Source organism: Gallus gallus, chromosome 4, assembly GCF_016699485.2.
Source record: "Gallus gallus isolate bGalGal1 chromosome 4, bGalGal1.mat.broiler.GRCg7b, whole genome shotgun sequence".
NCBI lineage: Eukaryota > Metazoa > Chordata > Aves > Galliformes > Phasianidae > Gallus > Gallus gallus.
The window spans coordinates 1887723-1911273 of NC_052535.1; the positions used below are offsets into that span (position 1 = coordinate 1887723).

Below are 23551 nucleotides of genomic sequence, written 5' to 3' on the forward strand. Positions count from 1 at the left end.
GTCCTTCCTGAGCGAAAGATGTGGGGGGGCCTTCCCAGGAATTGCGTGGTCTCCCAAAAGGTTGCTGACACTGCAGGGAGGGGTTCTTCAGGTGAGGAAGTCACTGTAGACGTGCAAGGCTGAGGCTGTAGCGACAGCTGGAAGGGCTGTTGAGAGGGACGGCCAAGACCGGGTGCGACTGACGTTCCAGAGAGGGTTTTGGTTTGTGCTGCTCCTAGGGCTGGCAGTGGGGCTGCAAGCTGCCATCTGCAGAAAGCACGATGGGACCCAGCTGGGCTCCAAGCAGGTGAAGCCTCTGAAGGATTATAGACATGCTGCTGGGAAAGGCACAGAGTGCTGGTGCTCCTTCCTCCAGGTAATGGAGGGAAGGGAACTGGGTGAGGAGGGCTCCTCCGGGCTGTATGGGCTTTGCTGGCAGCAGCCCCAGTGTGGCTGTTGTCCCTGGGAGGTGGCACGTTGCTCACAGCTGCGGAGTGGTGGTACTCAGCTCCACGTCCCTGTTGCCTGGCTGCCAGCACAAAGTTGTGACAGCAGAGGGGCAGCCCCTAGCCGTGCTAAGGAGGGGAAGGAGCAAGAGGCACGGAGCTGGGTTGCCTGCAGCCAATCTTGGGGTTGGGAGGGAGCAGGGAATAGAGGGTGTTTGGTGTGCCCCTGGCCTTGTGTGCATCCCTACAGCCTCACTAGAGAGCCCTGCTTCACAATGGCCCAGCAGCTGCACCAAGGTTTGGGAACTCATTCCGGTGGCTGCAGCATTCTGGGGGTGGGTGGTGCTGGTAGGATAGGGTCCATGGCCTGGAGCCGTGGTGTGGGGTAGGCTGCTGTCCTTTTAGCTCTGGGCAGTGCTGCTTGGTTCACCCCAAAGCAGCGCCATGTGCTCGGGCAGAGCTGCTGTCCTCCAGGGTCGTGGAGCACAGCCAAGGTGCAGTGCTGCTCGTGAGAGGAATTGCAAAAGCTCTTGCCAGTTTTGCTATAGCAAACTTCATGCTGTGGCTGTTTTTGTCTTTGGTGCTGCGGAGCCTCCTCCTGAGCCATGGCTGGGGCTGCCCACAGCAAGCCAGGCTCACCCCGCTGTGTATTCGGGGCCCCTTGCCCCGCACCTCACATCCAGCCCAGCAGAGCACAGTGCTGCCCGATACTGTGCTCTCTCCTGGGAGCAGAGACTGGGCTGAGTGTTAGTGGAGATGTCACAGGAGATCTGTAGAGTCGGATCACCGAAGGTTTGGGTATAGCAAAACCTGCATGTGCGTGCCATTAGTTAGCTAATCAGCATCCATGGCAAGTTCTCGGGTGCTGCCATGCCTGTGTGTGTGTGTAGATACATATGGATGTGCAACACTACAGCATCTTGATAATGCTTGGACCCCTTCAGCATTTTTCCAGACAGCGTCTGCCCGCAGCGAGCGCCCAGTCCGCCTGATCGCAGCAAGCCAATCTATGCAGGGATCTTGGGAAAGAACAGTTGGGGTTTTATGAAGCTGGCATAATTTACGGCTAAAATAGCACACCAGAAATATGTCCAATCCAATCTCCTTTGTAATCTTGTTTTCATTTAAGCCTCCAGGCTGGTGGAGGGGGTAGTAAGGAAAGCAAACTGTGAAGGGAGTTTATTACCCGTGTCAGTGAGACTTGCGCGGTGCTCCGTACTGAGTGACCTCAATTTGCAAAGGTTGCAGCTGGCTGTGGGGCTCCCTGGCACGAAGGGGTATCTCCTGCCTGCACCAGGGCTGCCAACCCCACCGCGTGGAGCAGCTCCAGTGCCCGCTCCTGCAGCTGGGCAGGGAGAGCTGTGCAATGTGTCGGTGAGCGTCGTGCTTGTGATGTCCTGGCCAGCTCACCGTGAAAAGGAATGAAATTATCTCGCTGCTGCTGCCTTTGCGGGTTGCATTCCTCTTTAGTTTTCAAACCACAGATTGTCCCAGATCTCCTGCCAATGGCAGGGAGCTAACTGATAATGCAGCTGCTATTAATAAAGCCGTGTTGTTACATATTCATATCAATCAGACTTCTAATTCCACAATATAAAAAAAAAAAACAACCATAAAAAAGAAGGCAGTGTTTCACAGGAGGATGGAGGACGGTGCCAGGCAGGATGGCGTTTGAGGCGCGTTTCACCAGCACTGACAGTGCTCTGCTCACATTTCTGCCCTTTGGGATTCCTGCCCTGAGCTGTCTGTGTGCTGCCCTAACACCTCTTGCATCCCAACACCCGGGCAGCATTTTCTTTGCTCTGCTTTGTCAGAGGCGGCCAAGATGAGCCCAGCTCTCTATCAGCGTACAAGGGTGAGGTGCAGCAGTGCTGTGCTGTCGGGCTGTGGGCAGACCTCCACCTGCAGGGAGGATGCAGAGGGCTGGATGGAGAGCTGTTCCTTCTTGCTGTCTGTCTCTCTTCAGCCACATGGATGCCACAGAGCTCAGAACCCAGGTACCATGCGTGGCTGTGGGAACCCCAGAGTGCTGGCACCACTGGGAAATGGGAGCAGTGCGAGACGGGGGAGCTCTCAATGCATGCAAGTGTGTTGGTGGCTCATTGCTTTCTCCATTTTATACAGAAAATTTCACATATTATGTAAATTAAGAAGCAAAGCATAGAAAATCCTACGGAATAAATCTGGGATGTATATATGTTTGTACAACTATTAGAGAGGGAAGTACACCGAAGAATCTTAGCCAACGGATAAATATACTTATGCTGCCATTCCTTGAATAAAATATGCTTTTTGTCATTGCTACAGTATTAAAAAAAGTACTGCCTCCCAAAATGTGGCAGCATTTTATGGTAAGCCATAAATTGGACGAGATACCTAATTATTCATAGGGTATTACGGAGGTGTCGGTGACTTCACCATTAAGGCCATGCTGAGACTTGCATGAACAGCAAAACCCTCTCTCCTCGTGATTGAATTCAGTTTCCAGATTTGGTCAAACAAATCTGGCGAGGCCAAGCAGGTTTTGCCTGCACCCTGCTCCAGCACCTCACCCTTTCCTTGTTTCTGGGTGTGCTTTGAAGCGCAGCCTTGGGACCTTGGGTCTCTATGTCCCTGTGTGCAGCTGTTCTGTGCTTGCTGGGACGGCTGCAGCCTTGGGGTGCAATGGAGCCATCCTGCAGCTGCTCCCCCCTCGCCGTCCCTGTTCTTAAGTGCTGCCAGCAGAGTACAGGCGTTGTTCCGCCAGGTTCCCGGGACACGGGCTGGCTGCGAGCCCTCTCGGCAGAGCCTTGCAGGCATTGCAGCGAGCAGTTTCCAAGCAACTCCAAGGCTGCTGGTCTAAAAGGACTCTGGGTAATGGCACGTTAATATTAAGTGGAGTTATTAAAAGGAACAGTGCTAAAAAAGAGGCAGGAAGGGCAGCTGGTCTGGTGGAGCTGATACCCTCCTGCTGTCCATCGCTTGTGCTGTGAATGCAGTTCTCCAGCCTCAGGTTTGTCCTAGGGGCAAACAGAGGTCCCAGCGCCGTGATGCAGCCAGGGATTGTGCAGTGTCTAGCAGCTCCTTGTTGCATCACTGACGGATGTCTCTAAGTGGGCTGGCAGGAAAAAAATCCCCAAATCCCTCCACGGTGTCTGGAAGCTGGCGGCTGGGACGGGCTTGCTGCAGCTGCAGAGCGTGCCTGATTTTGGAAAGACGCAGATAAGAGAGTTATAGGTAATTGAGAGAAGTCCTCCGTGGCAGTTAGAGGGAACAGGAGTTGTATCAGTAACAGATGGGATTGCTGGTGCCACGGGAGACCTGTAAGTGCTTGCGCTCTTTGTTTATGCCTAGCTGGAAGCATCTCGCTTTTTTCACCTTGTCTGCAAATTGATCTCTCCGTCTCTCCTGAGTTAGTGTGAGCTCAGGGCAGGGCAGGGTGGGGGGCATGAGCAAGAGGGCCACTGCAAGGCGGCCATGGGTGGGACCAGGCCTCGCGGGTGGGACCAGGCCTCATGGGTGGGACCAGGCCTCACACCTGGGACTAGGCCTCACTTGGGGCCAGGCCTCGTGGGTGTGACCGGGCTGCAGACATGATGGTTGCAATGCTTGCAAAGGGGCTGTGCTTTTGACGGGAAAGGGCTGCCAGCGCTGTGCTCAGAGGCATTTGCTTGTGGAAATTGCTGCTGCCTGCCATCCGCCGTGTGCTGCAGGACGTGACGCTGGGCTGCCGGTCCAGCTCAGCAGCGCCCATAAATCTGCCTGGCGTCAGAGCGTACAACAGCAGCACGGGGATGATGTGAAGAGCATTCCTGCTGACTTACGGCTTCTCTGCTTGATGGGGGTAAGAAAGACTAGTGAGCAGCTGGCTCTGCTGGCATGCGTTGCATTGCCGGCTGCCCTTTCTCCTCATGCAACGTCAGTGGGACTTGGTAAGTGACTCCCTGCAGGCAGGACGAGGACTGGTGTGCTGGCAGCACAGGCTGATGGGGTCTGACAGATCCAGGTAGGCAGTGAAAAGCTGAGCCATTGCATGGTGGGTTTCTCGGAAGAAACCTCAGCACTGCCTGGCCTCCGTTGGCTTCCGCTGTCCCTGCTGATCTGCAGAAGTCTGTGAAGTTTTGCCCAGCTCCTCGATCTTGCATCTCTTGGAACCTCCTCTACAAACGCAGGTGGCCCCAGCAACTCCATCCTCTCATGTTGGGTCATCAACATTCACCGGTTCAGGAATGGTTTGTGCAGGTAGGAAGCAGTGTGGTGCAGGGGTTTGGGCTCTGGTCTGGGCATCCAGGAAGCAGCATTTCTCCATCTTTGCACCACTTGGTCTCCTGGACAGCCACCTGCTGTCCTGCTGTGCCTCGGTTTCCCAGTTTTCAAAAAGGAGCAATGCTTCTCTGAAGTACTCTGGGAGGAAAACAAAATGCCAAGCACTCTCCTCTCCCTGTTGTCACACCAGGTGTGTTGGGATGTCCTCTTGAAGCCCTGCTGCCCAAGGAGGGCCTGTCTCCGGCCCAGTGCTTTTGAAGGTACATCATGCACTTCATGGCTAAACAAATTTTTCTTCACTGTGGCTCTTTCTTTTCCTACTCAGTATTCAGGGAGCATCCTTTTGGTAACCAAGGTATTTGCATAAGCTGTGTTGTGTTGTAATTGCTCCCTTTCTGAAGAGGTGCTTATCATCCCATCACTTTGGAGGGGCTTATTCTGTCTTTGAGGCCAGCTTAGGAGGTGGTCCCTGAAGGGATGGCTGCCTGCTGCCTCAGGGAATGCCAACCCTGAGGTAGGGGGGCACCAGGCAGCCTTTAGCACTCTGCTTCTGCACAGCGTTTCCATCCTGAATGAGCAGAGGACATGGGCTTCTGCACCACAGCCTTTCCTCACCTGTGCCTGTTTCCACTCTGTGGGGGACTTCTCTGGCACCTGGGGTCAGTGTCAGGGTGATGGCCACCCCGTGTGCCTGCATGCCACCTGCAGCATGACTCATCCCAGAGGCAGCTCTCACCTGGCCATGTTTCCAGGAGAACAGCAGCAAGCGTGGGTCCTGGCAGTACCTAGGGGTACCCAGACCATGGGTATAGGGCTGATGGGCAGCCAGCTCTCTGCAGGCTCACAAGCTTTTTTTGCCCATTAAGTGTAGGGACTTGCAGCTTGTTCTGGCCCTGAGTTATTTCTGCTGCTTGCTCCCGTGAAGCCCACATATGCTTCCAGCAGGTCCTGGGATGCCTGCGGGCAGGGGACAGGCAGCAAAGCCACTGTGCTTTGTGACTGCAAGAGAAAAACATTGCGTTCTCGTGCAGGCAGCAGGCTGGCACTGGCTGACCTGACTGCTAAGCAGGGACTGAGGGCTCCAGAGCTGTGCTGTTCCTCTGTCCTCTCGCCAGCAGGAGCAGTTTGTCCTGCTGCCCTGCACTGGCATTGCTCACAAAATGCCTTTGCTGTGCAACTCAGCACCCATTTGTTAACCCGTTCCAACCTCCAGCCTTTCACCTGCACAACCACACCCAGGGAGCAGAGGCTGTGCATGAACCCACACTGACTATCTCCCTGGATGCCTTAAGTCTTGCTTTATCTCTGTGAAATCTCACATCATTTATCTTCCTAAACCCTGGCAGGTGGTTCTGTGAGCAGTTCCTATGGTGCTGGCCTTTCCTCACTCCCTGATATTCTCTCCCGATTTAATCCCCCTGCAGTTCACATTGTCTTTGCAATCCCCAAGGAACGGTGCTGTTAAGTCCAGATCTCAGCACCAAGCTCCCTGGGAAACACTCAATTCCCTCTCCCATTAGCAGGATGCACTTCTAATGACCCAGTGGTTCCCCTCTCCTGCCACTTTGCTGCTTCCCCCTGCAGAATGCTCTGGCTCTCAGGCTCTGGTTGCCTGGGCACTTTGAAGATAAGTGGTTTGGTGCTTGGTCTATTTGTTTTTGCAGTTTTCCTTTTCTTTTTTTGTTAAATGGAAATGGCATGCCGTGCACAGAGCTGCTGGTGATGCTCCTTCAGCTGGTGGTCCGTGCGGGCAGGGAGGAGAAGACCTCTCAGTGCAGGGGCAGGAGCTGCATGCTTTGGCACCAGCTCCAGTGCCATGCCCTTGTCAGAGGAGGATGCCAGTGTTTGCCTCCTCTCAGCCCTTTAGGGGATGTTATCTTTGTGGCAGTGCGTCTCTTACTACCTGCTCACACAGGATGAGGTCCCAGCTAGACTGTCTCAGATAATGCTGACGCTAATAACTCGGCTGTGTTTACCTGCCCCCAGCAATATTCTTGCAAATGAGGTGTCAGCAGGGATGCTGGCGAACGCAACACACTGTGTGTGGGTTTTACAAAACCAATAAGGCGACGCTGGGACGCGTGGTTAGGAGGTGTTGTGCTGGCATCCGGTCTGTCTCAGCCATCCGTTTGGGATGGCAGCACTTCATTACTCTCTCCTTCACCTGGCAGTTGTTTACAGGGGATGCTGGTGGAAATGCCTTTCGTGGCTCAGGTGCTTCTGTTAAGGAAAATGCGTTTTGCTACTTGAGTTCCAGCACACGCTGCTTCCCAAGGAGGCACTGAGTAACACCATGGGCTCGGTGTCTTGCTACCCATGCATAGTTGGGTTGTACAGCCCTGCTCATGGCTGTTAAGGATCTGACCCATCTCTCAGTCCAGTATAGGGAGTAAGAGATGGCCCCAGGCACAGCTCTAAGGAGATGTGGGAGCATCTTTGTCAGTAATGCTGTGTCCTCTTTGCCTCCTGTTGTGTCCTCTGCCCCCAGACCTCAACCTCTCACATTGCCAGTAGCCTCAGGTACCCCCTGACCCACTGCCATGCTGTACAAAGCCAAACCCTCTTGCAGCAGCCAGCCACGCTGTGGTTGGCTGGGCAGCAGGACCAGTAAGCTCCAGGATTTGCAGATGCTCCAAGTCGGAGAGTTCTGTTTCTCCTTCTTTTTAATTGCAAGGAGCATAATTGGTTTTGTGGCAAGTGGAAGAATGATAGCACGTGACTCAGATGAGCTGTCTGTCCTCCCAGGCACCAGTCTGTTCCCCCTGCAGTCAGCCGTGACCCGAGGCTCCTGTCCCTGTGTTGCATGGTGGGGGATGCTGTGACCACAGCAGAGGGGTGGTGCCACCTCCCTTCCTACTCTTCCCCACCTTGGCAACCAACTCAAGAGCCCCTCAGCCCCCCAAGACAGATCCAGTCCCTGTCCTCACGCTGTGACGTGATTCACAGCTCCCATCTCCCTGTGACAACGTGCTGCTGACAGCCAGGATGCATTAAGGACCAACTGGCTCATCTGCCAAGAGTGCTCCGTTTTTCTTGTTGTTTTGATTCCCTTTTTTTTTTTTTTTCGCTGGCTAGCAGAAGGATTTTAATCTGAGCAGTGAGAAGCAAGAGGGGCTTTGCACATATCTTGCTGTGTCCATGGCTGCTCTTGTGTACTGGCACCTCCGTGGGTCTGAGTCTCTGGGGGTGATTTTGGTGCTCTCAGTCAAACTGGAAGCATCAGACAGAGCTGTGCACGGCCTCACAGGGCTGTAGCTGTCCCTGTGCTGGCCCTGGCCCAGCAGGTGCCCACACAGCTAGCGGTGCCTAACCTTGCTGATGTGAGCAGGCAGGCAGAGGGGAGGTGAGCTCCTGAGGCCGCACTTCATCCTTTCCTCCTGTGTACAGCTCAGGACATACAAAGACATCTGATATGTTTCTGTGAGCAGGCGTGAATTGTCATTCACCAAAAGCACCAAGGTGACAGCTGTGAGGATCGCAGGCAGCAGTTTTGCTTGCATATGAGGGGCGAGGCACAGCTCTGTGACGTTCCCCAGTGCTTACACGGGTGCTGCAGATGGGCACCATGCCCTGGGGAGCTGCCGTGCCGTGCTGTGCCACACCACCACCCCTCCAAGGCACTGCCACCGCAGCCTCCAGCGGCGTGCAGCAAAATGGGTTTGCTTCAATTGCCCTCAGTGAAATTGCATTAGTGGTGCTGCGAGCAGATCCATGTACTTCATGCTGCAGGGCTCGGGGACACATGTGGCAGCAGACGTTGTGATGGGGATGGGGACATCCCAGGGCACAGGGCGGCCCTGTGGTGCAGGTTGCAGCGCTTCGTACAGGGCCATGTTGCAGCTAATGCTGTGTGACAGCATGATGGGTCCTCCTGGGACAGCCAGAGCTGATGTGCCATCATCAGAGCTGTCAGTCACTGGCGCCCGCACCACAGTGTGTATTGTAAACAGGCAGCGTGGGTACTTCATTCCCAGGAGCAGGAAGGGCTGTGGGTTTGAGGGTGTGCTCTGACAGTGATGCTCAGCCCTGTGTCTGTATTGTTGAGAGAGATGAGCTGGCTGAGGGACAAGATGGACGTGTGAGCAGGGCCCCCAGCAGGAGATGGGCACATGAGGGGTCACTGGTTCCATGCTTCCCGCTGCTCTGCCCAGCTGGGCTCTGCTTTCCTCTGGCATCGAGCTCCCACTGCTCAAACCCCATCAGCACCAAATAGACACAAAGCAGCCCTGCAAACAGTAAGCAACATTACCGGGGCAGGGAGCTGGAACGAGACAGGCTCTGACAGCCGCTTCCACGAGGCAAGCAAGGTGTCAGCACGCACTGCTCCTCCTGCACAGCTCCAAGCCCCACTCCATGTGTGCTGCACTTTGGCACACACCGCCTTGGCTCTACCTGCCCCGGCCATTGGGTGGGCAGCGAGGCAGCAGCCATTGCCTGCTCCTCCTGGGATGGTGGCTGAGCCGTGGGGAGGTGGGGAGGGGAAGCAGCACGTGTGCCCAGGCTGAGTCATGCTGAGGATTGTGCCTGTTGTTAGGAGTTCAGATATGATATATTCGCTCAGCAGAAATCCGCTCATCGCCCGCCTCTCCCCACCTGTCTGTCCATCCGTCCCAGTTCTTTCACGTAGCGTCTGTGGGGAAAAAAATGAAGATCTCTGCCTGGGAGGCTCGGGTTGGTCCTCAGGGCTGGAAGGTCGGGGAAGCAAAAGCTGGTGCTTGGTATGCAGAGCACAGAGCTGGCGGGCAGTGACTTAGAGCTGCAGCTGTGAGACCGCTGTACTGCAGCACCCGGCGGGACAGGGGGCTGCATGAGAGGGAAACGGTGCCAGCAGGGTTTGGAGAACATCATGGGGCAAGCAGGAGAAGGCCGGAGGCTCTGAGCTCCTCTCTGTGCAGAAGGAATGGGGGCATCTCACTGCTCCCCCCCCTCACTGAGCTGTCTGCCCTTGGCTGCTCCGTGCCCAGGTGATTTGAGCTTTGAATCAGCTCCGAAATTGCCTTGGCTGAAACTCTGTCTCTATTGTTTGCAGTCTGCGGGAGCATCATTGAACATGTCAAAAAGATGAATTGGAGAGAAGAGGGAGAAAAAGCTGAGGCGAGTGGAGCGGTTGGAGGGGAGAGCGGCGCGGGCTGGGCTCCCCTGGGGCACCCTCTCCCTTCAGCCAGGCTCTCCTGGGTGCTCAGGTGCCCCTGTCCTCTTTGAGGAGCATTCAGGCATTCCTGATGCTGTTCCTTGGAAGGATCGGGCCCAAGGGTTGAAGTGCGGGGGTCATCCATCCGTTTGGGGTTATTGGTGCGTGCTGGAGGACCTGGCTGTCCCTCGCACACCGTAGGGAATTGTTCCTGGTGCCAGCACTGGGGACACAGCTGGAGCAGCATGGTCACCACTGGTAGGGCCAGCAGCCTGCTCCAGGGCACAGCCATTGGGACAGTCCCTGCCCCAGGGAGCTCGTTAGCTACAGGATGGATAATGAGGATTTGGGTTCAATCCCACCGGGGGAAGGTGCTGGCGCTGCATTATGGGAGGTCGAAGAGGCGGTTGTTAACACTGCTGGGGATGCTGGGGCAAATTAATCGCCTATTAAACGAAACGTCAGCCAGAAATGGATGAAAACTGGCAGTGCTTTTAGGGCTTGCATTTTACAAAATGAATGTTCTTGTGCATGGTGGATTTGCATATTCAAACCGGGCTGCCTCGGAGGGGCTCTCCTTCTGAACTGGGTGATACCAGAGGCTAAACTGTGTAAATTCTGTTCTCCAAACGCTCTTCTAAATGACTGGAATGATCTAATTACATAATCCATTGCCACAGGAGATGGTTTTTCAGAGCCTGAGCCCCTTTGTTTCTGGAATGTACGTCACCTCGCTCAGGAGCAGTGATGCTGAGGAACTGTCACTGCCCGCAGCAGCCGCTGTCCCCTGACACAGCCAAGGAGTGTGCATGGGCGGGACCCGGTCCCCATCGCGTCTCACACCTGAAACCACAGAGATTGATCTGTGTGAAAACTTGGCAAGGCAGATCCCGTGCGTGTCAGGTTAAATATGGCTGGTTTCAAATAGCAACTGATTTGCATGGGCTGATCAAGCTAATTGCTACAGCGTCTGCAGGAACGCAGAGCGTCACCGGATCCCCATGCAGCAGGAAGGCTGCGATCCGCCACGACGGAGCTGCAAGCATTGCAGGAGCCACGCTGCCATCTCCCTCGTGAGCTGTGGGTGCAGATGGAGCCGTGCGGTGGCCAGCAGAGCAGCACAGACCTGTTACAAGTCGTGGCTCTTTCTGGTCATTGGGTCAGGGATGTGTGCTGCAGGCTGGTGATGGCCTCTGGGTGCCTGGAGGCCCCTGGGGATTGCTGTGGGTTTGGAAGCAAGGTTGTGTTTCCCACTCCTGCACTTGTCTCTGGGCCTCCCTACCTGCTGTCAGAGCGGATGTGCTGTGTGATGGGGACCAGGCTCTGCTGGGAAAGGGCCATCTGTGTCCCACAGGGGACTGTGCCCGCATCTCATGAGCACCACAGGCACGTGCCCCACACGCAGACTGGATACGCCTGCATCCCTTGGAGCCTTGCATCCCACTGGGGGACCACATGCCCCTGCATTCCCCTGGATGCCTGCATCCCCCTGGGGCACCACGTGTGTGTGCATCCCTCAGGGTACCCTGGACGCCTGCATCTCCCTGGGGGACCACGTCTTCCTGCATCCCTTGGGGACCATGGGCATTCATGCCACCACAGGAGCAGCTCCATGTGCCCACGTTGTTCCCACTTTCAGGTGATGGGTGGGTGAGGAGGCGTGCTGCTGGTGAGCTGTGCATGCCTCCTGTAGACAAACAGAGAGACGCCGTCTCCCGAGGCTGCGTTTCGGTGCAACGTTTGTACACACCACGTGTGGAACACGGTGTGCGTGGGTGACTGTGCCTCTAAATATAGAGCTGGCTACCTGGGACATACGCCGTGTTAGTGAGTCTGCTCCAGGGACAGCTTCATTGCAGGTTGTAAAGAGATTATAAGCAAGTCTACGGTAAGCCTCTCTGCTAGAAACGCCAGCAGCCCCAGGCAGAAAGCGTCGTGCTCAAAGTTCCCCCCGCCCCTTCCCTCTTTTAGTGCTTTTTGGTGATGTTGCCTTTATCTGCTATCAGCTCAAGGGTTTTACTGAGTCTCGGAGCATCAGAAGGGCTCCCAGCAAGGGCGGGCAGGGAGCCTGTGTGCTGTGATTGTCACTGTAGTGCTGGTGGGGCTGGTGACGGCCACCCCTCAGGTTGGCATTGCTCACAGTGGTGTCCTTTCAGCCCTACTCCAGGATGGGACACACGGTGGTGGCTGCTGTTCGTCCCTGCACAGGGCAAGGCTGGCTCTGCAAGGACCAGATTCTCCTTTCAAGGGACAGTGTTGGCAGAGGCAGAGAGGTGCTCCTATCTCAGGGGCTTCTGCATTGAGCCCCAGGTGGCCCCACGGTGGCACGGGGATGGGGACAGTGCTCATCCTGCACTCCTCCCCTCTCTGTGCTGCGCTGCGCCAGAGGGAAGCAGCAGTCCCCTAAAGCCCTGGCAAGCTGTCAGCTGAGCAAATTGCTCTCTGTAAATCCCGAGTGAAAGTCCTGGGATTCGGGAGGGCCTGAAGGAAAGCGGGTGATTGGATTTTCAAGCCACTTTCTGCCATGCCGGGAGAGACGGGCTGACAGCCTCCTGAATCTTCCCGTTCAGACAGATTGCGCCCTCTCGATAATGGGATAGAAGCGATCCATAACTCTCCACCCTTTATTTAACTCCCCCCTGGACTTCATACGCAGTCATAAATTGCTCCTCCCGCAAATCCTTCTCTGGGCCAGCTCCTCCACAGCTCCTTTGCCTCACATCCAGGCACACGTGGGGGAGCAAAATGAGGAAAAGGGGGAGAGAAGGGTACTGCCGTACCCTGACAGTGCCCTGTGTGGGGCAGGCTGCCTTGCTCCGCACCGTGGCTGAGCTGTTTGCTTGCAGCCACTCCAGAAAGCCAACTTTGTACAACATGAAGGTCGACGAGGTTGAAATTGGCATTAAGTGCACAGCACTGTATCTCACCCAAAGCACACGTTACCCAGCTGAGGGAGTAAAGGAGAAAAGTGCTGCAAATTCTGTTCCATTGCTTCTTATCTCTATTGAATCCCCTTGCGTTCGTTTTTAACCCGGTGTTGCCTGTTTGCTGTGTTCCCATAGTCATTGCAGAGAGAAAAATGCCTCTGAGCCTTTAGCACCCCGGGGTGCTCCTGCACTGCCACCAGTGGAGGATCACGGAGGGGAGGAGAAAATACTGTGCTCAGAGTCACAGTGGCAGGGCTGGAAACCAACTTCACTCCTCTGTCTTTGGAAGGGAACAAAAGTTTCCCTTAAAAGCTTGTTCCAGGTTGTCCTTTGAATGTTTCAGGCACCTGCACATGGCTGGCAGCCCACAGGTCTGGCCACCACCGCTTGGGGCTGGCTGCCAGCAGCACTGCTGGTGACACAGGGCCATCTCCCTTCTTTGCAGACGCTGCTGCCTGAGCCACCAAGAGAGGTGCCGCATCCGAGCCTCCTGCCGACCACTGCAGCCCCCGGAGCACCAAGTGCTGTGCATCCACACCAACTTGTGAGTGGGTGAGACCTGAGGGGAAAGAGAGAAGGAAAACCAGTGCCACAACAAAGGGATGTGTGGGGTACCCTTTGGGCAGCCGGTCTGCAGATAGGAGCCTGGAAATTGGGGTATCAATGGGGATGGCGAAGGTGGTGCCTTTGCCTGGCAGAGAGAAGAGGAGCGCTGCCTTCATCCCTGGGGCCAATGCAGCATCTCAGCCCCAGCCAGGACAGCCCGACCCCACACAGCCAGCTGGGATCTGCTCAGTGGGTTTTCATTGAATTATAGAATGGCTTGGGTTGGAAGGGACCTCAAGGATCATCAAGTTCCAACCCTCCTGCCACAGGCAGGGCCACCAACCTCCAGATCCAGTGCTGGACCAGGTTGCCCAGGGCCCCATCCAACATGGTCTTGAACACCTCCAGGGATGGGGCATCCACCGCTTCTCTGGGCAGCTGTTCCAGCACCTCACCACTCTCTCTGTGAAGAATTTCCCCCCTGACATCCAATCTAAACCTTCCCTCCTTGAGCTCAAAACCATTTCCCCTTGTCCTATCACCATCTACGCTTGCAAAAAGTTTATTCCCTCCTGTTTATAATCTCTTTTTAAATACTGGAAGGGTTTTGCTGTCAGCCCTGTGGCAGCAGCTCCCCTGCCTCCTGATAGTGTTTCAGAAAGATTTTGCTTTGATCCTCTTCTCAGCAAGGTGCTTCTGTACGTCTGAGGCTGAGGAGAACAAAATCTCTTAAATAGCCAAAAATCGTAAGGAGAATGGGAGGAGAAAACGCTGGGAGCCCCCAGATAAAAGCAATTTGCATATATAGGAAAATCAGGTCTGAAGCAGTGTGGAAACCCACACAGATGAGGCAGCTTGATGTCTATGGGAGGCACTCAGACAGGTGGCACGGGATGCCGGCTTGTCCCCATGCGTCATCATCTTACACACGTGTTCTTTGCCCTTGCAGGGTCCATCTGCCCCGTGGTGCCACCAGCCAGCACCTGCCCTTGGGCACAGCTGCCTGGTGAAGGCTCTGGGACTGGTGCACGTGGGGACACATCCCTGCCACGCTCGCATGCACCTCGGGGAGCCCACAGCAGTGGCCAGACACGCGCAGGTGGGTACACACCTGGTGGGCAGGCATGGGGAGGGGGTCATCCCTGCTGGCTCATCCTGCTGGAAAATCCCCCCAGGTTTTGGCACGCAGTAGTGCGGCGGCTCCAGAAGCAGATGTTGAGCCTCGGGGCTTTAGTAGCTGGAAATTGCTTTTCACACCCACTTGAATTTACAGCCCCCCCAGCATCTCATGGCGGTGAGTTCCAGGCTGGGTGGCAAAGCCCTTCCTTTCGCATGTTTTAAACCTTATTGTGCTGATGCCCTCTTGTTCCTGCACAGTGCTGGCTCCCTGCCCGGGGTCAGCCTGGCTTTACAGCCTCCTTTCTGTTCCCTCTCCTGCATCTCCTCTCCCAGCCTTTCACTTAAAGGGGGAAAATGCTGTCTGTGGGCATCTGCCTTTGCAAGGTGCCATGGGGGCTGCTCTTCTTATTGTCAGTAATGCTTCTGTATGTTTTCAAAGGACTTCACAGGGCTCATGTTGATGCAGCCTCTCCCTGTGCAGGAGCTGTTTTTTCTATTGACCTGTGCCTCTCTGGAGGTTGGGTGCAGCCATCTCTGTTGGCTGTATTTTGTGTTAATTACCAGTGTTTTTCTGGGAATGGCTCCTCTCCCCCTTCCCTTCTGCACCCAGGCAGCAGCAGGCAAAACCTCTGTTCTTGGGGGGGTGGGGAGGGGGGGGTGAGGAGTCTGAACCCATCTCCTTTCCCCCTCTGCCACCCTCAATGCTTTCACAGCTCCTGCAGTACCATTTATGAAGCTGCAGGCTGAGCAGCAGAGAGCTGCGTCTGCTGCTTCCTTACTTACAGCTGTGTTTGGCAGGGCCACATGCAGAGTCCTTGTAGGACTCAGACATGAAGCCTGAGTCACTGCCTTCATTAGCTGTCCCCATCCAGCCCTGCCTGTCCCACTGCTGGTCCCTGACTGCAGGAGTTCTGTGGGCTCCCTCTGGGTTGGAGACCAACGTGCAGGGCTGGAGCTGCCATATGCTCCCCGTAAAACAGCTCTTGGCCCATTCCATGGCATTTCCTGCCTCTTCCACACACACTCAGGATCCCACATGCCTCGCAAGCCGTTCACCAACTGCAGCCCGGCAGATGGAGGAGCTGGGCAGAGCTCTGCAGCAGGAGGGACAGGAATCCAAAGGCTCTGTTTGTTCTCGGGTGTTTGTGGCAGCACAGGAAGGGGGAGGAGAGCTGGCATCCAGGCCTGGAGCTCCGTCTGTGCAGTGTGCACCCACCCAGCCCACTAACGAGGGGCTCAGAACCTCTCCCTCCCACCTTTTTCTTGCTGTCCTACCCAGAGCTGGGGATGCAGCTGTGCCTGCTCACCCTGCTGTGTGCCATGATACTTCTGTCCCCTCCAGCTGTGATGAGAGGGGTCTGCCAGCACAGCACAGCTGGGCATGGGAGGGGGAACTGCTCCCCTGCTCTGTGCATTGGGCTGGAGCCAGCCAAACACTTTAGCATTTGTTTAATTTAGAGAATACTTGAACCAAATTGGTATGAACATCTATCTGAGTGCTCCCAGCCTGTTCTAAGAGTGTTGTTGGTTGTTTTTTTTTCTCAACGGCAGTGAGTAGGAACTATTCCTTGAGCTGCAGAGTGTGTTTGCCATGTGGTGCCATCCTGCTGGCATGCAGTGTGAGTGCAGATGCAGAGCATCGCTCCTGCTTCGGACCAGGCACTGCTTTGTTCTGGTGCCTCGTCCTGCTGGTCAGCACTAAAAGCAGAGGTAGAAAGTGCTTGGAGGGAGCAGAGATTTATTGTAGTAGGAAATGAGAAATGCACACATCGCCTCTGTCTGTATCTGTGGGGGAAATGAGCAGTGCTGGCAGGTGTGTGGCAGCCGAAGGCGGGTCCCATGGTGATGTGCAACCACTGTGGTGTAGGGCGAGCAAGTGCTGTGCCCTCAGCCCAGCATGGGAAGGGTGCTCAGAGCTGGGGTCCTGGACAGGCCCACTGCTGGGCATGCTGCTGCTCTGCCAGGGCAGATAAGTCGTGCTCATGAGGACACTGGTCCTCTTTTATTTAATTTCCTGGTAATGCTTCTGAGGCATCAAAGTCTTATCAGGAGAGGAGCAGCTTAAGAGCCTGGGAAAGGAGTTTTATTGTCAGTATCAGAGCTTTATTCCCCTCTTTCCTTGAACGCTGGATGGCAGACCTGGTTATGGCTGGAACGAGGCATGCTTTTCTCCTTTTGTCCTTTTAAGCTGCAGAGGTTCCCCTGCTCACCTTTTTCTGATGGTAATTTGGTGGCTGTTCCTCCGGGAGCTGCAGGCTCCGTGGGGCTGATGCAGGCACTGCCACTATGGGGTGATTCAGAGTTCCCACTTTGCAGCCAGACAGCAACAGATCTGGGGACCCAACAGCTTTAGCAGCACAGCTGTGGCTGCAGGACTTGCCTATGACTTTCAACACCCCTACCTCAGTTTCCAGTTGTGCTGAGTATTCCTGTTTCCAGCCTGCAGTTGTATCATCATCCTCAGGCCCTCGTGCTGCTGGGGGTCATTAGGGTGAGGCTGGGGGCTGCTGGGGGAGGTTTGGGGCAGCACAGGGAGGGCTTTGCTCAGCCCAGCAGCTCAGCAGCTCTGCTGTCTCCCCCAGCCTGCCCCCTCCCTGCTAACAGCAGGCATCCTCCCTGGCTCTGCCAGGCATGCCGGAGATGCAGCGTTAAGTTCAGTCGGCTTTTCAGCAGCAGACAATGGCTTTGGATAACGTCCATTTAAGAAAATTGGTGGAACTGTGCGATTCACACAATTATTGGCTGTTTTTTTTTTTTTCTTTTCAAATGCTCGTGGGGAACAGCAGAGCAGTTAACGAGGCAGCACGGAGGCCATAGCGGGGGGAGTTGGGATGCTGCATCCCATTGGGACCTCCTGCAGGAGCACCGTGTCCTCTCTGCGGTTCCTACCCTGGGATGGAGCCAGGGCTGCTCCCTCAGAGCCTCTCGGGGTGCTTGGCCACCGGTGCATGCCCTGGTGCTGCTCTAAGCCCCATGGTCCCACATGCAGCACTGGCAGCAGGAGGGGGCTGTCAGAAATGCAGACAGATTGGATTAGACGGGTGATGCGTCAAACCCTAAACTGATAAGAGACGGAACAATTGACGTGTTGCCAAAAAGGACTGGGAAGGATCTTTTCTAAGCAGGCTAAATAGTCTGGACAGGAGCAAGCAGTGAGCAACGCAGATGCAGCAGCATGCTCATCTCTTTGGTCTTCTGCCCCACACCAGCTCTGCTCCCTGCTCGCTGATGGCCCCAGCCCCAGCTGGATGAGGGCTGGTGATGGAGACCTGGTTCTATGAGAAGCCAGGGCTGAGCCTGCCCTAATCCTGATGTTTTAGGATTAGATTCCACCTGGACGAAAGGTTGCAAGGGTCTTCATGGGGGCATCTGAGACTAGGGACAGAAAGAGTTGCTGGGATGTGATGCTGAGATGGGACAGGTTGATGTGATTGACCTTCAAGGTGCCACCAACCAAGCTGCCATTGGCAGGATCCTCTGGGTGGTGAGGGACAGCTGCTTTTGCACCAGGGTTGTGTTACATCCTGCCCCCTCCCCTGTGCTCTGCAGCCATGTGATGCCGGAGGAGTGTGGCGATGATATGGAATGTGGGCAGCTGCCTTCGGACACGCTCCGACAGGTGACGGTCCAGCGCCATCCCCACTACGGATTCGGCTTTGTGGCTGGCAGTGAGAGGCCCGTGGTGGTGCGCTCGGTGGCAGCAGGTAGGGTGTGCAGGGAGTGCCCCCTCCCCATGCTCCTGTCCCCTCTGGTGGGTCCATAGAATCTCTCCATGGCTGTGTATGGGGATAAACGCTATGGAGGTGGTTGGGACCCCCCCCACCCCCTTTCTGGCTGTCAGTAGTCCCCCTGGGCCAGACCAGCACTGACCCTGTCTCCTGGCAGGCGGCCCCTCTGAGGACAAACTGCTGCCAGGAGACCAGATTTTGGCCATCAACGATGAGGATGTGAGCGAAGCCCCCAGAGAGAGGTTCATCGAGCTCGTCAGGTGAGGGCAGCACCTTGTCCATCACCCTCCCCGGGAGGGCTGAGCGCTCGCCATGGCCGAATGTTGAGCAAAGCCGTCCTCCTTCACTTCTCCTTTCTGTCGCAGGAAGGCCAAAGACTTCATCATCCTCACGGTCCTGCACACCCACCAGGTGAGAGAGGGCAGTGGGGGCCCCACAGAGCCCACAATGGGAGCAGGGGAGCATTTACACCCATTTACCTGTCGCTTTCTTTCCAGTCTCCCAAATCCGCTTTCATCAGCGCAGCCAAGAAAGCAAAGCTGAGGTCCAACCCAGCCAAGGTCCGCTTTTCAGAGCAGGTGACGGTCGGCGAGACGGACCCAGTAAGTGCTGCCTGCTGTTCTCCCCTTGCATCCCCCTGTGATGGAGCCCCAGAGGCTGCCCCAAAAAGCTGCTCCCACTCGAGGTTCCCTGGGCACCCATCAGTGGCTCTGGGCAGTACCAGCACCCACCCAAGGAAGGGTTGTGGTTCCAAGCCCAGGGCAAAAGACTTTGAAGGAGCTCCCTTGAGGGGTGAGCTGGCCGGAGCATTTCTGCCTGTGCTCGTGAGGGGTGGGGGCTGGGAAAGGGGGTTGAGAAGGAAGGTCAGCCCTGAGCTCCCCCAGCACTCTCTCCTGCCGGGCAGCTCTGGCACCCACTGGGACGTGCCTGGCCAACATACCGCTGGGTTCCCGCTGCTGCTGGCAGCAGGCAGGTGACTCCATCAGGCAGTGCTGAATCACTCGAGCTCTGTGCTGCTAAACGCTCCGCAGAGACAGTGGGTTTTCAAGGGAAATGTGCCTCTGAGCACGGAAACTCAGGGAAGCAGAGAATGCCGTCACTGCTTCATCACTGACAGTCGTTCCCTCGGCCTCCTCCCGCTCCCCTGCTTCCAGGACATGTTGAAGAAGGAAGCTCTCCTCCTCATTCCCAATGTGCTGAAGGTTTTCCTGGAGAACGGGCAGATCAAGTCCTTCACATTCGATGGCCGAACGACCGTGAAGGTGGGTCCCTCCTGCTTTCCCCCAGCATCACATCGATGCCTCCCTTCTCCATTTTTCTCCATTTTTCTCAGCCTTTTGCTTCCTTGCACAAACATGTGGGCTGCCACCATGCAGCAGCCATCCTGAGGCAATGCATATTGCAGCCCCATGCAAGGAGGGAGCTGCTGCTTCTCACCCAAGCCCATCTGTGGCATTTGCAGGATGTGATGGTGACGTTGCAGGACCGCCTGTCCCTGAGGCACATCGAGCACTTTGCCCTGGTCCTGGAGTACTCGAGCCCAGAGCAGAGCCACCGCTTCCTGCTGCTCCAGGACAAGCAGCCCCTGGCCCACGTAAGCCCCTGGGGGCTGGAGGGTGTCGGGGTGGTTCTGCCCATGGCGTTGCTCCTCCCCCAAAGGATGGAGTTCAGGGCCTGCGCTATGGACTCACTGTCCAATCTGCTCCAGGTTGTGCAGAGGACGCACTACCACGGCATGAGGTGCCTCTTCCGTGTCAGCTTCTTCCCCAAAGACCCAGTGGAACTGCTGCGCAGGGATCCGGCAGCCTTCGAGTACCTCTACATCCAGGTAGGGACCGGGATGCCCTCGTGGTGCTTCCTCCCCATCACACTCAACATGCTCCTTCCCCGTGAGCGGAGGGTGGCAGGTGCCCCATCCCCACGGGTCTCTAAGGACACTTCTCCTCACCACAGAGCCGCAACGATGTGATCAGAGAGCGCTTTGGCATGGACCCCAAGCCGGAGATGCTGCTGGGGCTGGCTGCCCTCCACATCTACATCACCGTGGCAGCCACGCGGCCCAGCCAGAAGGTCTCCCTCAAGAACGTGGAGTGAGTCCCACTCCCCGCGGCGTGCAGGGCCCACACACTCAGCCTTGCCAGGGCTGGGGGAGATGCGTGCCAGGAGCATCTCCATGGGAACCCGGGCTGATTTCCCACTTGGCATCAGAGGCAAAGAGAAGCCACTGTGGCTGCGCAGTCCCAGCCTTGCAACCGTGGCTCAGCCCTGCCACAACTGCCCAGTGGTCTTCAGTCCACACAAAGCACCTTGGGTGCAAATGGAGGGAGATGGCATGTGGGGGGACCCCATCCTTGTCCCCTCAGCACGTGGGGTGCCCCAGCTGGGCAGCCCTGAGTCTCCATCCTCACATCTTCCCACAGGAAGGAGTGGGGTCTGGAGCCCTTCCTGCCTCCCTCCCTGCTGCAGCTTGTCAAAGAGAAGAGCCTCCGCAAATCACTCTCCCAGCAGCTCAAAGCTCACCAGAACCAGCCTGGCGGCGCCAAGGTGAGCCCTTGTGGCTGGTGGGGGGATGACGTGGCCATGGAGCTGGTGGTGATGGCCACTGTGATGTGTTTGGCCAGGTCTCCACTGCCCAGGCAAAGCTGCAGTACCTGAGGATCCTGAACGAGCTGCCCACCTTCGCCGGGGTCCTCTTCAGCACTGTGGGACTGGTACGGTAGCTTGGGCTGGGAGGTGCTGGCACCTCAGTGCAGCTGCAGTAGTGCCATACTCACATCCCTCCAGTTCCCCATCCACACCATCTGGCTGGGACGCTCTTTGCAGCACTCTGGCACTGGGCAGGCTGGTTTCTCACTGGGATAAGAGTGACCCTTGGCAAAGGCCACCCATCTCCTGCTTGTCCAAGCAGGAAGTAGCTCATCCAGCCTCACCACCCCCTTGAGCCCAGCCCTACTGCTGCCGGGTGGCTCTTCAAGCTGTCACCACGCTCCTCTTTCATCTCCATCAGAGGCATCCCCACCCCTCACCCAAGCCACCTCACTTTCTCCATGGCAGGAGGAAAGCCACCAAGCCAAACAGGAGAACAGAGGACCTGCATAGGCTCCTCGCTGCCTGCCTCACCTCTCCATCTCCATCTCTTGCTCCACCTCCCATCCAGGGGACTCCATGTAAGTGCCATCTCTGCCATCCTCCCCTCCCGCCCCCACCCAACGGCTCAGCTGCCCCCTGGCTTCCCTGGCTTTGCTCCCCCAGCTTTGATTTCTTGCAGCCTCTGATGGATGTTTATTCCACTGTGCCTGAGTTCCTAAGAAATAAGGGCACACCCTGTTGGGTTGGTTAATAATCACACTGTATCTCACTGGTTGGGTGGCTGGAGCCATGCCTCCAACCCTGCCTGAGGGCAAAGCATTGGAAAAACTGCCCCTGATGGAGGTGCCTAGATTTTTCTTTCCTCTCTGACACCAAAGCTGTGCCTCTGAGCCTGTTGAATGAACCAGGCTGGGAGCTGAACCGTGTATTCAGCCACATGAACTGCAACCTGAGTGGTAAAAAAAGTATTCCCTTATTCTCTTCTGCGCCAGCCTGCCCAGCTCCTCCTCACCTCCGGGTCTCCATACTCCATAGAGCATTCTCACTGGGCAGAGCAGAACAAGAAAGATCTCTATTTCTGACCAAGCCTTCAGTCTTTCTTCTCCTCTAAATGCATTCAGTCCCTCGCTCCCTTCTCTGCTCCCCTCCCTCGCAGCAGTGTCAGATCAGGCAGATTTGTAACATGCTCTTACTTTGCTGTAGTGACACCAGCAGGCCTGAATATTTCATGCGGACAGTCAGTGCAGTGCTCCAGACTGAAATGGCCCTGGCATCATGTATGCTGCTGCCAGCTCTGCAGAGAGGCTCAGGGACGGGTCCTGATGCTGCTGCTCCCTCAGGGCCAGCTCTGCCCCGAGCCCCGGCCCAGGGGTGCATTTATTCACATCTGTCTGTCTCACTTTCCATGCACTCAGGACGAGAAGCAGCCAGCCACCACACTGCTGGTGGGCCCCCGGCATGGCATCAGCCACGTCATCGACCTGAAGACCAACCTCACCACCGTGCTGTCGGAGTTCAGCAAGGTCAGCAAGATCCAGCTGTTCCGGGAGAACCAGGGGGTGGCCCGGGTGGAGACCAGCATCCTGGATGCCAAGGTGGGCAATGGGGCATCATGGGGACCAGCAGCGGGGGATAGGGGCTGGGGACATCACTGCGGGTTGGTTGCTGCAGCGGCTGCTCAGGGATTTCTGGGGTCTCAAAGAGCCCTTTCCTATCACAGTGATAAAAAGGGTTCCTGGCCCTGCCTGTGCCACGGGAACTGAGGGGATATGGGTCTGTGCCCACTGGAGGAGCAGCCTTTCTCCATGTCCCCTCCTTCCACCTCATACTTGAGAGATGGCAGCTCTCCCATGCACCTTCCCGTGGGCACGTATACACAATGCTTTATCTCCCTGAGAAAGCACAGCCGGCTGCCCCCAGCCTGCAAAACCCTCCTGCCTGTGTCTGCAGGGGAGAGCATGCTGTGGGTGAGGCTCAGCAGCACCCACCAGGGCACGGCCTGCTGCTATCTGTCTTCATTTAAGCGCTATGCAAAGGTCTGGGTTTTAAAGCCAGAACGTCTGCTCCGAAATGAGGCATATGCTAATCCTTCTGGGGACAGAGATGGATGAGGCGGGATAGGAAAAGTTGGCAAAAAGATCATTACCTTGAAGTGCTAATCTGCTTACTGCAATTACTCTATTGTACAGAACGTGTCGCTGGCTAAAACGTGGGGCTGCAAAGAAATCTGTTTCCTCCACAATCCGCAGGCTGTCAGAGGGCTGTGCTGTGAGTTGGGGCCCCATTCCTCTGGGGACATGCAGTGGAATCTGCCCCACGTCCCTGAGATGTGGGAGCTCTGCATATCACAGAGGGACACCCCCCAGGCAGGATAAGAGCAGCCTAGGTCTGTGCTGCATCCACCACAGCTGCTTACTGGGTTTTGGCATCGCGCTCATGATCCTGTGTGTTAAAAAAGGGGCCAGGACAAGGAGCAGCCCGCAGCCAATGCCACCCAAATGCCCTCACCCACAACCCCAGCCCAGACCTGCTGGCCAGGAAGGAGCTGGGGAAGATTTCCAGGCAACAAGTGAGCTCGAGGAGATCACAAACCATTCGTGTTTGCTTCAGGAGAAAGCATGGTGTTTGTCTTATAAATAATGCACTGGGTAGTAATAGCTTTGCTTTGGAGCTTTTCCATCCTGGGCTTCAGTCGGTGCTTCAGACAGTCTGTTCTGGATGCAAAGCCCAACAGTGCCTCTGCTCTGCTCTCTTTTCACTACTCGCAGCTGCAGTGGTAGCAAAGGAGTGGCAAAGGGGAACCAGATGCTGGCAGGAGCAGAGGTGCAGGTGGAAAGCCCC

General features: G+C 56.1%; 1 protein-coding gene across 6 annotated transcripts in view; it reads left to right on the plus strand.

Moving 5' to 3' along the window:
• Nucleotides 1-23551, plus strand: part of FRMPD3 (FERM and PDZ domain containing 3) — a 44621-nt gene that overhangs the window by 7945 nt on the left and 13125 nt on the right. For 3 of the 6 annotated variants that reach the window (XM_040700004.2, XM_040700006.2, XM_040700005.2), the window contains 13 exons: nucleotides 13174-13272; nucleotides 14224-14373; nucleotides 17943-18097; nucleotides 18279-18381; nucleotides 18487-18532; nucleotides 18619-18723; nucleotides 19276-19383; nucleotides 19584-19715; nucleotides 19830-19949; nucleotides 20075-20211; nucleotides 20542-20665; nucleotides 20743-20832; nucleotides 22126-22305. In XM_040700004.2, coding sequence (XP_040555938.1) covers nucleotides 17950-18097; nucleotides 18279-18381; nucleotides 18487-18532; nucleotides 18619-18723; nucleotides 19276-19383; nucleotides 19584-19715; nucleotides 19830-19949; nucleotides 20075-20211; nucleotides 20542-20665; nucleotides 20743-20832; nucleotides 22126-22305 — 1293 coding nt within the window. In that variant the 5' untranslated portion in view covers nucleotides 13174-13272; nucleotides 14224-14373; nucleotides 17943-17949. Of the gene's footprint in view, nucleotides 1-13173; nucleotides 13281-14223; nucleotides 14374-14449; nucleotides 14569-17942; nucleotides 18098-18278; nucleotides 18382-18486; nucleotides 18533-18618; nucleotides 18724-19275; nucleotides 19384-19583; nucleotides 19716-19829; nucleotides 19950-20074; nucleotides 20212-20541; nucleotides 20666-20742; nucleotides 20833-22125; nucleotides 22306-23551 lie in introns of all 6 variants that reach the window. The other 3 variants (XM_040700007.2, XM_015278359.4, XM_025150322.3) reach the window with 2 other exon arrangements.